This window comes from Ammodytes marinus (assembly GCF_949987685.1).
Source record: "Ammodytes marinus genome assembly, chromosome: 7".
NCBI classification, from domain to species: domain Eukaryota; kingdom Metazoa; phylum Chordata; class Actinopteri; order Uranoscopiformes; family Ammodytidae; genus Ammodytes; species Ammodytes marinus.
Window position 1 is genome coordinate 10,862,967 of NC_137211.1, and position 16,260 is coordinate 10,879,226.

At 41.3% G+C, this 16,260-nt stretch overlaps 1 protein-coding gene across 1 annotated transcript; it reads right to left on the minus strand.

Annotated features, from left to right (window-relative positions):
• Positions 1 to 327: 327 nt before the first annotated feature.
• On the minus strand, positions 328 to 14,057 carry slc6a17 (solute carrier family 6 member 17; the record flags this gene model as incomplete). The annotated part of the gene is made up of 11 exons (XM_080031230.1): positions 328 to 690; positions 846 to 1,008; positions 1,640 to 1,799; positions 1,885 to 2,077; positions 2,906 to 3,098; positions 3,599 to 3,840; positions 4,830 to 4,940; positions 5,748 to 5,929; positions 6,662 to 6,788; positions 10,173 to 10,330; positions 13,757 to 14,057. The coding sequence occupies 11 exons, from the start codon at positions 14,055 to 14,057 to the stop codon at positions 328 to 330; spliced, it is 2,193 nt and encodes a 730-aa protein (XP_079887356.1).
• Between the last annotated feature and the right edge of the window lie 2,203 nt (positions 14,058 to 16,260).

Genomic DNA, 16,260 nt, shown 5'->3' on the forward strand with positions numbered 1-16,260 from the left:
CTCCCAGATCTAAGAACATCCGACTGTCTCAAAATATCTCCAAACTCGCCAACAAAACAAACTGATTACGGTTCAGTACAACTTAAAGCGTTATAGCGTTACACACACCTTGACCTCGCCCATAGCTCGTTACAAGACAAAGCCTGTACCTGAGCCCTCAGTGACGGATTGAGCTCTCTGGGTTAAGGTGTGATGAACGCTGCAACAACCGGCAGTGGATTTTCTTTCCCTCTTGACTTCCTCCATTCCTCCCTTTGCTTCCTTTGTCTCCCTCTCTCCGAGCAGGGCCGGGATTTAATGGACGGGAGGATTTGTTGGCTCAGCGTATCATAGCTCAGACTCGGGCGAGCCGATGTTCTGGTAGCCCGTCTTGGTGCTGGTGCCATAGTTGGTGTTGGTCATCTCCTGGGTGCCACCGGGGCCCAGGAAGGCGCGCGGGGCGGGCATCGGGGAAGGAACCTCGCTGGGGTTCTTGCCAAGAATGAAGCGCTGCTCGTCTACCTCCTCCAGGTTAGAAATGTCCTTCATCATGCCCTTACGGTAAGACACAGAGAGCTTGTTGGAGCCGTCGGAGATCAGGTTGAAGCGGCGGGCCAAGAAGACGAGTGGTAAAGGCAGCATGGCCGCCACAATGAGGGAGTAGGCCATGGCTAAAGCCCAGGGAGGGTAGCTTTGGAAACTCTCTGCCCCCTGGAGAAGGTAAGAGTGTAATGGGAAGATATAAAAACAGGCAGGAAAAGGAGAAAGTCCCTTATGGAATAATCGTGCCAGTCTAGTATTGCCTTCACTCCTTGTTCACTTTCTTTCGTACACATACACATAGACAAGAGAAAGTGAACACCAACCTCAGCCTCCACCCAGGCGTTGTATCCTGCAGGGCTGACGGCCATCTCGATGACAGTGGCGATGATGAGCACCACCAGGATTGCTGGGGAAACGTACATCCACATGTAGTAATAGAAGGAGTACGGCCTGAAACCAAGCATGTCCTCCAGGTCCTGCATGAACCTGGGTAAGGAAGGAAAGAAAGAAAGAAAGAAAGAAAGAAAGAAAGAAAGAAAGAAAGAAAGAAAGAAAGAAAGAAAGAAAGAAAGAAAGAAAGAAAGAAAGAAAGAAAGAAAGAAAGAAAGAAAGAAAGAAAGAAAGAAAGAAAGAAAAACTGTCTAGTTTGATCTTGTGTGAGCAGTAAAGACAGATTTTGGACTCTTAAAGTAAAGTAGCCTAAACATGGTGATATTAAGCAGATAAATGTTCACTGTCTTAGTTCAGCATGTTAGCTGCATGCTCTTGCATGTTAGCTAACATTAGCTAATTAGCACTAAATAGGCTACAAGTGCAGTCTTTTTTTATCAACAAAAGTATTAAAATAACTTATGATACTATAGTGTCTGGAATTCTTCATTACAATTCTTCCTGAGGGGAACATACATTTCCATGCCAATGCATCTACTGTTGTTGAGTCATTTCACTTAAAATCCCAAATAACAGGAGGAAAAGTAATGAAGCTAGAGTTGAGAACTTTTCCTTAGGATTGAGAAGCGATACGTTTACGGCTGGTCGGCTTAATATATTGGCCGTCTGAAACAAGTATTGTATCAAAATATGGCTTCAGTCCACAGTACATATTCAGTCAAGTTACCTCTTGGTGCCGTAGATCCAGGCTACAGAGATGTTCTCCAGGATAACAACCACAGTGAGAGGCAAACCGGCTGAGTAGTCGTCAAACATGGCGACAAAGTAGTTTCCTGAACGCTGCACAAACAGCAGGCCTAACAGGAAGGCTATCACACAGCAACCCACTGAGGAAGACAAGAAGAAACTTTTAATGTCATTGAGTGTGTTTGAGTTGAGCTTGATAACCACAATTGAGACGAGTCAGCTCACCACACAGGATCTCTTTGCGGATTTTAAAAGCATCCAGTATGGGTGTGGTGATGCCGGTCATGGTGCCGATCATGCTTCCCAAACCCAAGTTGATTAGCATGAAGAAGAACATGACAGACCAGAAGGGACTGGCCGGGAAATGTGTCATGGCCTCTGTGAAGGCGATGAACGCAAGGCCAGTGCCCTGAACTGACTGCAGGAAGGAGAGAAAGAAGATGACATTTGGTCAATGATGTGCTGATTGGAAATTAGTTAGCCTTCATGGAATATCACCCACTTAGATTCCATTTTAGTAAATTATAGTGCAGCCATTTAAGGTGAGTGGTTAGCACTCTAGAGTATACTTAAAATTCCAACAACCCTGAGGTAAAAAGTGGGAAAAAAAGGGTTCTGTGGCTTCTGAATGAAGTTTGAATGAATAATTTCACTGAAGGGCATTCAAAACAGTAAGGGCTAAATAGAATTGGACGAGCTTTAGTTTAATTTCAAAATGTCTCTCTCTCCTGCAAGCTCACTATCATTCTTTGCTGAAGACAGCTTCTGTTCTGTGTTAAACTGTGCAAAACATTGTGAATTTTCCTGTGGTGAGTGGTCATTGTATGGGTTCCATCATACACTAAGAGATGTCCTGCAGAGACTACTGGGGCTGCAGATAATATTGATTTTAATTGACAACTGGTCTGCCAATTACTTTCACAATTGACCAATTCATCGTTTAAAATATCAAAGTTGATCATAATGTTTCATAGAATCCAAACATATTGTTACTTTTTTAATCTGCCTAGCAATTCAACACCCAAATATGTTTAATGTACTATCATAACACATTTTGGGCAGTTTTGCTTTAAAAATGAATAGGACAGTTAATCGATTGTCAAATTGATTCATTAATCGTTCAAAGAAATTGATGCAGCTCTTGAGGAAACACGGCTTTTTCCAAGCACTGTGGTTTTATACATTAGGACACATAATCCAAATCCCCTTAAATCCAATTTCATTTTATGAATCCTCCACCTCTGACCTTGTTCAGTTCATCCTCCAGCAGACAGGCGTCCAGGCCCAGCTGGCTGAAGCTGTCCTCCTTCACCGTCTTAATGACGCTGTACATCTCTGTGTAGTCCTGGCTGGACAGGTGGGAGAAGTTGATGTGAGGAGGGATGAGGTCTTTGCTCAGCACACCTGTGTTTAGGAATCCCAGAATCTTCTCTGCGTTGCTGCAAGTGGACATTTGGAGATGTGTGCAAAGAGGGATGGGTTTAGCAAGGTTAAAGTACAAATGGCTGCCAAAGAGAGACTCGCCCTGCTTTCCAATCCCCATCATTTCTGCTATTTAGTATGGTAGAAAAAAGATTTAGGATGTCCCAATTCTTGTGGTCAGATACAGTATGCTTAAAAATACTTGAATGTCTTCTACACCTGGCCGAGATTTTTAGCGTTGAAATCAGCACGCTATTTGGGTGATTCTGACCCACAATCCAGTGCGTACCAGAATTTACATCACATCGGCAGAGCCTCGGTATGAAAACAACCAGGGATGCCACGGATATAAAAGCAAGAGGCAAGATCAAGGCGCAATGTTATGATGAGATAAATAAGGAAAAGTATGTCCCAATTGTAAGCCTGCTACTGGAAACTAACTAGATTCCTTTTATGGTCAGATGTAGTATGTAGCGATTTGGAATGCAGGGTGGTTCTTACAGTGTGACATACTCACTCGACAACACACTTCTCATTCATTATGTTCGCCTTGAAGCCCAGCACAGCAAAAACGACTAGAGTGGCCAGGATGGATGTGACGAAGTTGATGGTGGAGACCAGCGCCGCGTCAAAGTGGCAGTTGTTGTCTCGCTTGTTGTAGCTGGAGAATGCGATGACGCCTCCAAAGCCCAGGCCGAGGGCAAAGAAAACCTGCGTGGCTGCTTCTCTCCACACTTGCGGCTCCAACATCTTTTCCAGCTAGAGAGAAGGAAAATGTGACGTATAAGTGACAGATTAGGTCAAACTTGTTCATCAATGTGCTCTCCTCAAGTGGCTTCATGAGAATATCTTATGTTCATTCTATGTCAAACTGATATCAAACTAATTCAACACATTTGGTGTCTTTAGAAACTTTGGGATGCGGAACAAAAATAATTGGAATAGAAACTAATAAATATTAATAAATATTTTTATTTTTTATTTTTTTTACTATGGAAAAGGGGTAGGATTAAATAAGTGTATACTTCTTCCTGCTCCTTTTCAGGCATATCTCAGAAATACAGATAATTTGTTTTCTTTTTTTTTAATTTGTTTATTGTATTTCCATGCTTTTCATTTTATTTTGTATGTTTGATATGTCTGAAATAAATTGAATCAAATCAAATCAAATCAAATCAAACTAATAGTAAACAATAGTTGGCCTAGGAACAATAGTTGGCCATTCAACAGCAAATTTGGAGTTGAGGACCAACATGAGAGTCTAACATTGTTTCAAATTGTCTTTTTCTGCACTATGAGGTGAACCTCTAATTTAATGGACTATAATTGAATCTAGTATGAATGCCAGTAGAAAGCCTTACTACAAAATAATTCACATCGCATGATCAATCAAATAATAAAGTAATTGTTTTTTTTTCACAGTGATGCTATAGATATCAATTTTTTCTAAATGTTTTCCAAGTGATTGTAACTATTCACCAGTAGAGGGAGACACCAACCCAACACATGACACATTGTGGAAAATTGGGATGTTTTCATATGAACAGCAGAGACCATCAACCACTCATGGCTCAATAGCTTGCATAGACCAAGTGTCACTTATGTAGCATACTAGTATGGACAAACAACAGCAAACACTATAGCATGCTACTACAATTTTTTTTATTTTAACTGTGAAAATGTCCCCCCAAATCTACTAAGACTACCGTATTTTGGAGTTGCTTTTGTCAGCACCGTTATTGTCTCACCTTAGGGGTGAACATGTGAGCAATGCCGTCCACCGCGCCCTTCAGCATCAAACCTCTCACCAGGAAACAGAAAAGCACCACGTATGGGAAGAGAGAGCTGAAGTACATCACCTAAGAGAGAGAGAGAGAGAGAGAGAGAGAGAGAGAGAGAGAGAGAGAGAGAGAGAGAGAGAGAGAGAGAGAGAGAGAGAGAGAGAGAGAGAGAGAGGGAGAGAGATTGCAGTGCATTATACAGTGTTGCCATGGACACGCTTGTCTGAGGACTCACACATACTGTAGAGAGAGGAGCAAACTGCAAGCATGCACACATGATGAATAAACTGCTTTGTGTTTGCTTGGCACTGAATCTGTGAAATCGTACCAAATGTGAAGAGGACTCCTCAAGGCTTGGAGAGATGAGTCAAGAATCTATTCTGGAGTATTGACTTTGATGATTGGATTACTTGAGTGTTTTTAAAAAACGTGCTCGACCTTGGCGATCAGTGTATTTTCCTTTAGTAAATGTGGGCTGGATGTTGCGCTGTGGTGTGTGACTCACTATCTGGATCGAGATTACAAGATGTTGTTTCAGTTGTTGCCAAACACAGCATTTTCCATCTGCATCCTGAACCTGCCTGTGCTTGGTTCAGTTTACGCTTATTAATGTTGCATGTGTCTCTCTTTCATAATAAAGAGGAGATATCCAAAAATATACTCGGGCGGATGACTAGCTTAAGCATCTTATCTTTGACTGAAAAGCATTAGCAGAGTGAATAAAGCACTCACTGATATGGATGAATCATCGATTAAAAATAGAATTTTAGAGCTCTGGTTAAACTGATTACTGTGTATCTACTCTACAGGGGTGGTGTACGGTGTGGCAATCTCTCTGGAGTTTGGAAGCTCAGCCCCTGCTGTCAAGCCATGGAGACCCCATACCTTCCCAGAGGACTGGATGCCCTTGATGACAGCCATGCAGACCAAGATCCAAGCCACCAGCAGGGACAGGACCATCTTCCAGTTCAGGCCACCGGTGTCATCGATGGAGTCGGTGATGTTGAGAGTCTGCCGGTACCAGAAGTAAGTGGTGGCCGAGCTCTTCTCGCACTCAGGCACCACGACTTCAACAGCAAAGAGGAAAGGGATGCATAAGAAATAAACAGCAGCGCTCTGACAGTGGAATATGCACATCTACAGAATCAATGTAGGACATTATGTGTTTAAGCAATGAAAAACGAGCTAGAGTTTGGTCCACATGAACTGCTGCTGCAGTGCATAGTGTTTTTAGAGTTTTGCACATGTCGCTCCAGTTGTGCCCACTGTGGTTTAGCGATAGAAAAAAACTGTAATGAACAAGTACATGTAACTGTCAGATATAGTATACTGTATAGTATATATCGAGTAGAGCAGAAGTACTTTAATTGTACTTAAGTAATTTCCTTGAATACATTTACATAGTTGCAGTAAATTGGATGCTAATGAAAGCTGATGCCCTTTACCCTACTGGATTTTCAGTGCTTTTTGAGCTACTGACACTGTCTCCCGGTTCATACCATCTGAGAGGCCTTCAACAACTGCGGAGACAGCCCCTTTTTAACACGTTTCTGTTAGCCAGCAGGAACACTGCTGCTTGACTGCAGAGGCACAGCGAGGCAAGCTGTTTCAATGCAAAGACAGGTTCTGTGCCTTTAAGCACTGCCCTGCATAGCATTGTGCAGCCTGTGTGTGTTGCTGAATATGGATAATATATTGTCGTGCATAACATAATCTTGCAGTATTGATTGTTTCTCTATACTATGTACTTGTCTTTGCCATCAATCTCTATTATTGTTTTGTTTGTGTTGTGCACTCACTGGCTTGGGTTCCATTTATCTGGACAGGGCATTCCGCCCAAGGCAGTGGATACTGGAAAGACTGGAAAAAATAGAAGATGCTCCAGCCGATAATCACATTATAATAGAGGCCCACAAAACCGCAAACCTTCAGAGAAAGGAGAGAAAACAGCAAAACGTATCACTCTCAAAGAAAATCGCTTTCAACACCACACAACTATACAAACGTAAACAGGACAGGGGACAAACAGCATGCAGTTTGTTGAGGTGAATGCCTCTTCTTGACTCAGGGCACAGCCATTGAGCACACAGCTTAAGACTGAGGAGTGCATATGAATTATTGAGCTGTTTGCTCTCAGCAGCAGAGGCTGGACTCTGCTATGAGAAGGTATTTATAGCTGCTGAATCTCCCTCTCTGCCACATCCGGGCTGCCACACGCCTCACTGCCCCAGGCCAGGCTTCTCTCTCTCCTCTCTGTCACTAGATTGATGAAATCCCGATCAGAATGTCTGATAAACAGAAAGACCGTGGCAGTAGATCACAGACTAACAGCCTCTACAGTGTTTTAGGCTGATGGCGATGATGGGATGGGGACATCATGGGTCACTACTCTGCAGATGATGGGGACAGATGATGGGGACAGATTATGGCGGTGATCGCGGCTGGACTTTGCATGCCACTTGCTGTAAAACATGAAGGGGAAGTAATAAGAGCCGGCAGAGGGAGTCCAGCAGAATCTGAGCTTTCCAGCCTGTTCGTTGCCTCTGCACATAACTTGTCTAACTCTGGGTCGAGAAATGAGAGAGTCAAAATTTCCATCTTTGGTAAAACACCAATTCAATAGCATGGATCACATCCCAAATACAGATTTCCATGCCTTGAAAGACTGCAATAAATATCTGTAATCACGGGAGTACATTTTTGTGTAGTAAATTGTGTATGGTATTTTATGAAAGGGATCACAAACTATACAGAACTATATAGATAAGTGACAAGCCATTAATAATGAATATAAACAGCTGTGTGGTTGTCGGTTTGTGAGCCCAGATAAGGCTCCTTAGGTTGGTCACGTATATATGCTGTTATTGGAGCTCCGTTCATCGTTTTGCAGTCTCAATGGCTGGTTGTAAAGTGGAACAAATATATTGTTTCCCACTAATAATAGGACATCAAATATGAGTAGGTAATTCATTTTCTCTAAAAGGCAGAAACTCAAACTGTTTAATGGAACAGGTTCCGGATACATGAATTAGACAGGTGAGTAGAGAAAGAGCTGCTCTGGTCACTTGTTAAATATATAAATGGGAAGTTTTCATGGGGGGAAAAGCTACAGGCTGGGAATCAAATGGACACCGAAGCTTACTAGAAGAAACCTGTAGAGGAAAATCCACCTCACCACTGCACAATTAGGCTGTGAAAATTACTGGACAACATTGTAATGACCTTGAGAATATAACTACAAAAAAAGTGACAACCATCATTTAGGCCTAAAGAGGTTGGAATGTCATGAACTTTGGTACAAAAAATTGGAAACGTTGACTGACGCTGTGGATATATTAGAATTGAGTTAGTATTCAATTGATATAATTAAAACTGGTAGTCCTAATCAGTGTTGCCACAGTTACTTTGAAAAAGTAATCCGATTACTGATTACTAGTTACTCCTTAAAATAGTAACTTAGTTACTTTACTGATTACTTGATGTTAAAAGTAACTAAGTTAGATTACAAGTTACTTTAAACGTTACTTTATAGGTTTTGAAACCCATCTCAATAAAAACATGCACATATTAAGAATAATTGAAAATATATAAAATAAAGCTTGTAGGCTAGTAGCCTATAGGCATACTGTAAAAATTATGGGTAACACTTTATGATAACTATCCGTTGTAACTCGTTAATAGATCATTAGTAAACTCTTAATTAATGATTATTAATGATTTGTTAAGTGTTTGTTAGCAGTTTCTTAAGGATTTATAACAATGGTAGATAGTTAATAGCTTAATAATTGAATCAGTTCATCTGGGAGGTAATACGAGATTAACTGATCACGTCACGTTCAAGTCCATGGCATGCACAGTGTGTATTGAGTTTATTTAAAAATATTTGAAAATGGGGCTGCCCTCAGTTGCCCATGCACTGTGTATAGTCTATAGCCTATTTCAGCCTCGTCGGTATCTCGGATTACCTCCCAGATGAACTGATTCAATTATTAAGCTATTAACTATCTACCATTGTTATAAATCCTTAACAAACTGCTAACAAACACTTAACAAATCATTATTAATCATTAATTAAGAGTTTACTAATGATCTATTAACGAGTTACAACGGATAGTTATTATAAAGTGTTACCAAATTATGGTTTGAAAAATGTAATAAAAAAAAAACCTTTTTCCCCCCATGAAAATAAATGCATTCCTCCAAAGTGCAAAGACAGTAGCAGTGTCTTTAAAGTTAACGTGCTTGGCCCTTCACTCTCATGCATTAATTTGACTTTTCTCTGCGATATCTCATGTGTTGATAGCATAGATAGTAAATAATAGGTTGATAGACTGGGTGTGTGCGGCCACCGGTCGCCACGTGACTATAAGTTTCCAAGTTTTAAACACTTCTATCTCTTCAACGTCACCGTACCCGAATCCTAAATATCCCCATAGCAGACGCTATATTTCATCGGGGGGAAAACTTTGTTTTGCGCCACAGTTCAGCTTAGACTGCTGCACACACACACACACAGACACAGACACAGGCACACACACACGCTGCATGTCAGAGACGAGGGGCGCTACCAAAAAGACGAGAGGAGCGGTTGGAGCAGTTGGAGCGTTTAGAGACACATGAGCACACATGTATTTACATTAAATCACAATCGCAGTCATTTGTGCAGTTATGTAAAATGTTTCACTAAGGAAAATGACAGAAAAAGTAACGCACAGTGACTTTGATGAGTAACTTTAATCTGATTACTGGTTTGGAGATAGTAACGCGTTAGATTACTCGTTACTGAAAAAAGAGGTCCGATGCCGGTAACGCGTTACTAAGTAACGCGTTACCGGCATCACTGGTCCTAATGTAAACCCGTAGGATTTTTAAAACAACAGGCATTATTCTATTTCATGCTATTAACCGTTAGCTTATGCATAGTTAATGCTTACTTTGATTAGGGCCTTATCTATGCTTTGTTAACTAATGCTTAGTTAAGCATTATTTTGTAACAGTAATCTGTGTATCTGAATCCGAATTTGATGAAAATGGGGGCGGGACCTGATAAGCCTTTGGCTTCTTCCGTCTCCCTTCGGACAACACAAAGTATGATGTATGAATATTTGCAAGAGAAAATTGTGTATTGTGTGGAATTGTCCGAAAGAATAATAAATAAATAAACTACGCATCAACTAACAGTTTATTAATGTACCCTTGTTGTAAGTGTTACCATAAATGGGAATACAGAATGAAACCACCACTCCATTATGCCATATACTAAAGTGACCAGTATAATGGGTTGACTTATGTCTTTATATTGACACTTACCATCAGACTGGAAACCCCGATGCCCCCCAGCTGTGGGTACATGTAGTTCCACACCCCGATGCTGCCACGCCTGATCCTCTGACCCACAGCAAGCTCCAAGAAGAACAAAGGGATGCCAATGAGGATGAGGAGGATAAAGTAGGGCACCAGGTATGCACCTGAGACAGAGGAAAGAGGCATTACTGCAGAGTCTATAGCTACTATTTGTGAAACAGCACAAGGGACATAGTTAAATGATCTCTCTCTGCCACTACTTTGGAGTCTATTCTCTTCATCCTTTACCACTCTTATTTCACCACCTCCCTTTTACCTCTCACACTTCCCCTTTATTCCTCTCCTCCTCTGCATTGTCAACTCCCATTCAGATGGTCAGATATAGTAACCAACATCTTATTGCAGAGAGAAGGGACAATGGAGAGAGAGCAGCAGGAGCTCAGAGACAACATGTCACGTCCTGACCTGCCTACGTCAAGAGACATGAAGGGGGTACCATGGTGACAACACCATTCACGGCAAGCCAGAATGAGCTCCCAGTGACACACAGCTGTAAGAAGCAGCCTGTATCCAGGCACTGAAAACAAACGACTGTGACGTTTGACTCGATCAAAACACTGCTCACGTCAAACGTGGCCATTAGAGAGAATAGAAGACAAAGGAAACAAAGACAGGGACACAGTGTCATGTTACACAGTTGCATTATTATTCATAGCATTTGATTGCTGCTACTCATCTTTGATGTCTATTTTGAGAAGCAGACCCAGTGAAAACAGAGACATGATAGAGAGGAGATAGGTGAACTGTCGATCCCATTGTTTATTTTATCCTAATCCCATATATGAATTACCACATCCCAAGGTTTTGCCTCGCTAGCAGCAGGAGCAGGTGAAACATACTGTACCTCAGTTAATAGTTACACAGTAAGAAAATGATTCATTTTCACTTTAATTACACCTTGACCTTATGTCTGTCTTTCTGGCATTAAAAACATATTCTTGAAGTAAGCAGGTTAACATACAGTACAGTATGGCACTATCATGGAGACATAATCCAGAATACATAAGGATTTGTATAAATCCAGGTGTGGTGGTCACAAACTGTCCATTGTAGATACAGGGATATCTACGAGACTATTCCCTAAGATTTATGTACTTTATGTTTGTCAGAGGAGTAGTTTTTGTTGTTCCAAGGTTAATTTGTGAAGATGTTAACATACAGTATGCATGTAAGAGATTTGCATCAAACAAACAAATTAATACTAATAACACAGTGTATTTTGTTGTGGACTATGTAACATTATTTTGTTTGCAAATAGACGGAAAAATGGTAAAAAAGTAAAAGAGATGGATGGACAAGAGACAGTTTGTCATCATCTCTGAAACAAGCCCAGACAAGACAAAGCATCACCTACCACTGGGTCACAATTTAGTGGGACACACACACACACACACACACACACACACACACACACACACACACTCAACAATACACAAGTACGCATGCACACACACACACACACACACACTCAACACTACACAAGTACGCACGCACACACACACACACACACACACACACTGATTAAAATGATCCAGCTTTGTTATATCATTCTTTTGAAAAATACCCTCTTTACACACCTCCCACGCAAGGTAGAACCAACAATGTCTGACAGCCCGGGAAATTGGTGTTTACTCTTCCACTTGCTCCATCTTAGTCATAGCCGCCCTCTCATCTCACTATAATACCAGTGAGCCTTTATACTGAGGAGATAAGGCTGAGAAACCTGTGAGGAAAAACCAAGCCCCAACCTCAGCGATTTTTACCAGCATCCAATAAGGAAGTGACCTCAACTGTAGTAACCGGAAGTGCCACTAGGGGGGTGGTACCAAGACTGAGCCATTTTTCTTTGACTCACTTGTTAGACAGGCCGTTTTCAAAGTCTTATTAAACCTATTTACAGCCTGGTCCACAAAACCATTTAAGTCTGTATGTTTAGGGCATATCTCCATGACACTGAGGGGGGTGAATTTTTTCGGACCACTCAAATTTTTATTATATCGGAGGTTAAAATGTATTGGCGCGATCTCTTGAGTGACAGCTCTCCGCCCGTTGTCCCTCACTTTGCCTCGGAGGTATACGTCAGCTATCTCCCTCCCCCCTCACAAAATGGCGACGCGCACAAACCAGGATGCCGTGTGAATAACTGAGGTCAGCCCGGATGCTACATCCATATTATTTACTATATATGGGAAAAACTTGATCTCACAGAATTATACCGAACCCCTCAAGGTGCCCTAATGCTGGAGAGAAACGATATCATCTTGTTGCTGCTGACGGCACAGGTTCACAAAGTCTGAGCAGTGTTGAATAAAACGGCCCCCCTGCACTTGCACGATTAGCTGGTTAATTGGTTGACAGGATGCCATTTATCAAGGAGGAGGAGGAGTAGGAGGCTGCAGCCCTGTCAGCAAATAAACTACGCAGGACTTCACAATGGGAATGGTGACAAAGGTGCAGCACAGGACATGATAAGAACTGTTAATCCGTTTATACCGGAATTAGAAATTAGGGAACTTGGCCAATGTATGCAAAATTATATTCAAAAAGATTAATTGATGTAACTGTTTTCCCTTGTGTCACATCAGACACAAATCTTCAGACATTTAAAAATGTCCAAAAGCTTTGATTCTTCCAAAAGTAGTAATTAATGGTTGATACTCTCTCTTTTTTTTAAGGAAATAAGCTTATTTCTATTTTTGCTAAGAGTTAGAAATCTCTAGATCGAGGCAGATAATAGATGCTATGTGCAAAGTGCAAACACATTTTATTAATCAAATGGAATAGCATTATCCACCAGAGATTAACTCAAGTATTTATATGATATGCTAATGTTATATGCTAACAATTGTTAAACAAACCTGATAGGATGGTTTATTTTAGAAAAGCCATTTTGTGCGATAGCATTATCTTTCCCCTATTCCTGCTCCTCAGTGTGTCGAATGGTTCAAAATAATGTTGAAAGTCTGTCTGAACACTGCTGAGGTGTTGTGGCAGTTTGGACAAATGCATCATAGGTGGTTGAAACTGTCACCGCACTGGTTTGTTCTTAGTTAGGTGAGATGTTCACAATGAGTAACTGGGTTAGTGCTGCCTGTGTATCAGGTACATAGACAGGTGGAGGATATACAACAGTCTGTATTCTGTAGTCTGGTAGAGGAATTCAGGAACTGAATGGAAGAGCTGAATTTAGTTGAAGTTGCCCAAGTACTCCTCCATTATTTGATGCAAATAAAAACAATTGCGAGATTGTGCAATACAGCATTACATTTCACACCAATCCCAATGACCAGTCGGCTTTCTCTATCAGATCATGTCTTAGAAAGTATTGGTCAGGCACAGAACAGCATGCTGGAGGTAACAGTAGTAATGAAAAAAAAAATCGCATTTACAGCAGTGACTCAGCAATATTTTTCTCACTTAGCACCAAGAAGGAACACATGTTCACCATGGGTGGGCAGCAACTTCTAAACTCAGGAAGTGTTACTAAGCTCTTTTCACATCGGGCTCCAGAAAAACTTAAGACCACCTACCTCCACCGTTCTTCTGGCACAGGTAGGGGAACCTCCAGACGTTACCCAGGCCCACAGAGAAGCCCACCTGGGCCAGGATGTACTCCAGCTTGTTGTTCCAGGCCGGTCGGCCATCTTCAGCGTCTGGGTCAGGGGAGGGCAGCAGGGCCTTGACTGGAGCGGTAGAGCCAGGACTCAGACCCATACTCATCTGACTGCTCTTATAGTCCATGGGGTGCTCCAGGGACAGCAGGTCCGCCACTGACTCGGTGACCGGCTCATTGCTGTGCTCGCGCTGGGTCACCTTGGTGTTCTTTGGCATGGCTGCAGAGGTGGAGGCAAGACTGGGAGGGCGATGAGGAGGAAGCAGGAAAAAGTGCCAGGGACGGAGAGTTGTGCTTCTTTTTTTCTTTGATCTGTTGAAAGAAATAATTGGAGACGGACAGATAGAAGATAAGTGCTTAGTGATAACAAGTACTTTTTCTGTCTTAATATACTAATTAAAAACTAACAAAATTGACCATTTTAAAGTAAGTGAATTACAGAAGATAAAAATAGAGGGATTGCCTCCATTAAAAAATGTAACAGCTGTTTGAAAGAGTGAAAGGTCAGTTGGTATTCCTGTTTTAGCATCAAATTGTTTCTGAAAAACCATCCTGGCTCTTTGTCTTGGAATACAAATTGTCTGGTTGCAGCCAATCAGATCGAAATATTTCTATATTTATTTTTTAAAGCTCTTCTATGATATTAAACAAAAACATGGCTGGGTATTTAAAAAATCTGGCTATAGGAAACTGTGGAAGGTTCTATTTTTTGTTCCAAATATATAATAGAACAACAATTAATACATTGTGAAAGCAATTGTTTGTTCCAGAATTACTTCATCACGGGGAAATAGTTCAGGAGCTGGACTTGTGACACGTTTGTGACTTAACATTTTTCTATAGAATCATGTGCAATGTTTTCTGCACCTCCTGGAGCATTTTGTAATCGTAGTAAAACTGCAGCCCTATAGGGCCATAAGAGAGGTTTTTCAGTAATCCACTTCATTAGAATTAATTTCACAGCAGAGCCCATTGTACTAAAGTGGAGTCATGTGAAGAGCATGAACAGCAGTGAGTCGTCTGTCTGTGTGACTTCTGCTCTCTAAGCACAGATTTAATCTGTTATTAGTATCTGTATTATATTTCTCATCACAAAGCTTCAATGTCTGCAGGTTGTTTTCACATTTCAGAAGCTGAAAAAGTCCAGAAGTCCAGGGCTCCTGAATTACATTTCATATTTTCCTATTGGTAATTAAATAAAGTTTGTCTCCCAAAGTTCTTTGGCATTTACTACCTTTGCAAAAATCCACCAATAGTGCCTTCCTTAAAGGAAAGCAGTAAAACAATGCAACAAAGTAGCTACTGTGTCTGAAATAATACAGGGTCGGATGCTCCTGCATTAATTAATGAGGGTTTTACAGTTATAATTTCAGCAGATGCAATCTGCACACAGATCCCAACAAGTCTCGTCGTGTGATCAGGGCTAAAAGCAATTCTGAATATTTGATTAATGAGATGTATTTGTATTATTTTTGCAATTTTAGGTTGTATGGTTAAGGAACTTAATGAAAAACAATTTTAATACATCTTCAGATTCAGTATCACACTCCTATAACAATGTCAAGCTCTCGTTGGACATTTGTCTTCTTTGTCAAAAGCCTGGTAGCCACACATCTTTCACAGTGGGAAACCCAGTACACAATGGTGACCTAATTATTTTAAATTATAATGGAAATTTGGAGCTGCAAGCATGAAACACTCAAACCTGCCATGAGCCTTGAACCTCAAGACTTGTGTTTGAAAATAAATTACACAAAAGCAGTGTGAGACGGTTAGCATTTACTGTGCATAAACTAATTAACTTAACTTAAAAGGTCAGCTCAGCAATGCATGAGGCGTACAACCTTGGTAAAATGCCAAAACAGCTGCTCAAGGAGCAGAAAAAACAAAACCGTGAAGACAGATTCCGGGTTTCACTTTGTGGACGATATCTGGACTTTTGGCTCTGACAGATCAAGGGCAGAGAACAGAAGCCAGAGGTGTCTGATCCAGAGACAAGGCCTCTAATCTGAAAACAGATGCGGTCAGCTGAAATCAAAGGCGGGTTTTTATTCACAATGACTTCTCAAGAAACGGTTGCCAGCCGGCTGGACTCTAAGTCTGACATGAGGCCGCACCAGCAGCACGCACATCACATTCCTTAACAGTGGCAATAAGCCCCTGCAGTCACGACACGCAGCAGCTCCAGGGCCCAGAGCTCCATACAGATCCCAGAACAGCAACAACCTTTCCCACAGTGGTCTACAGCTACACAATACTAATGAGTCCTCTTCAAACACTCTCCCAACGAGATGGGAAGCAGACAAAGAGGTTTCTTATTTGGCTGGGCTGCAGAGTTTTGTCACAATGACTTGCTCTACCTTTCTTACAAATGGAAACTTTAGTAAGTAACAAACTGTCCCATTAATGCCTCTGCATGGG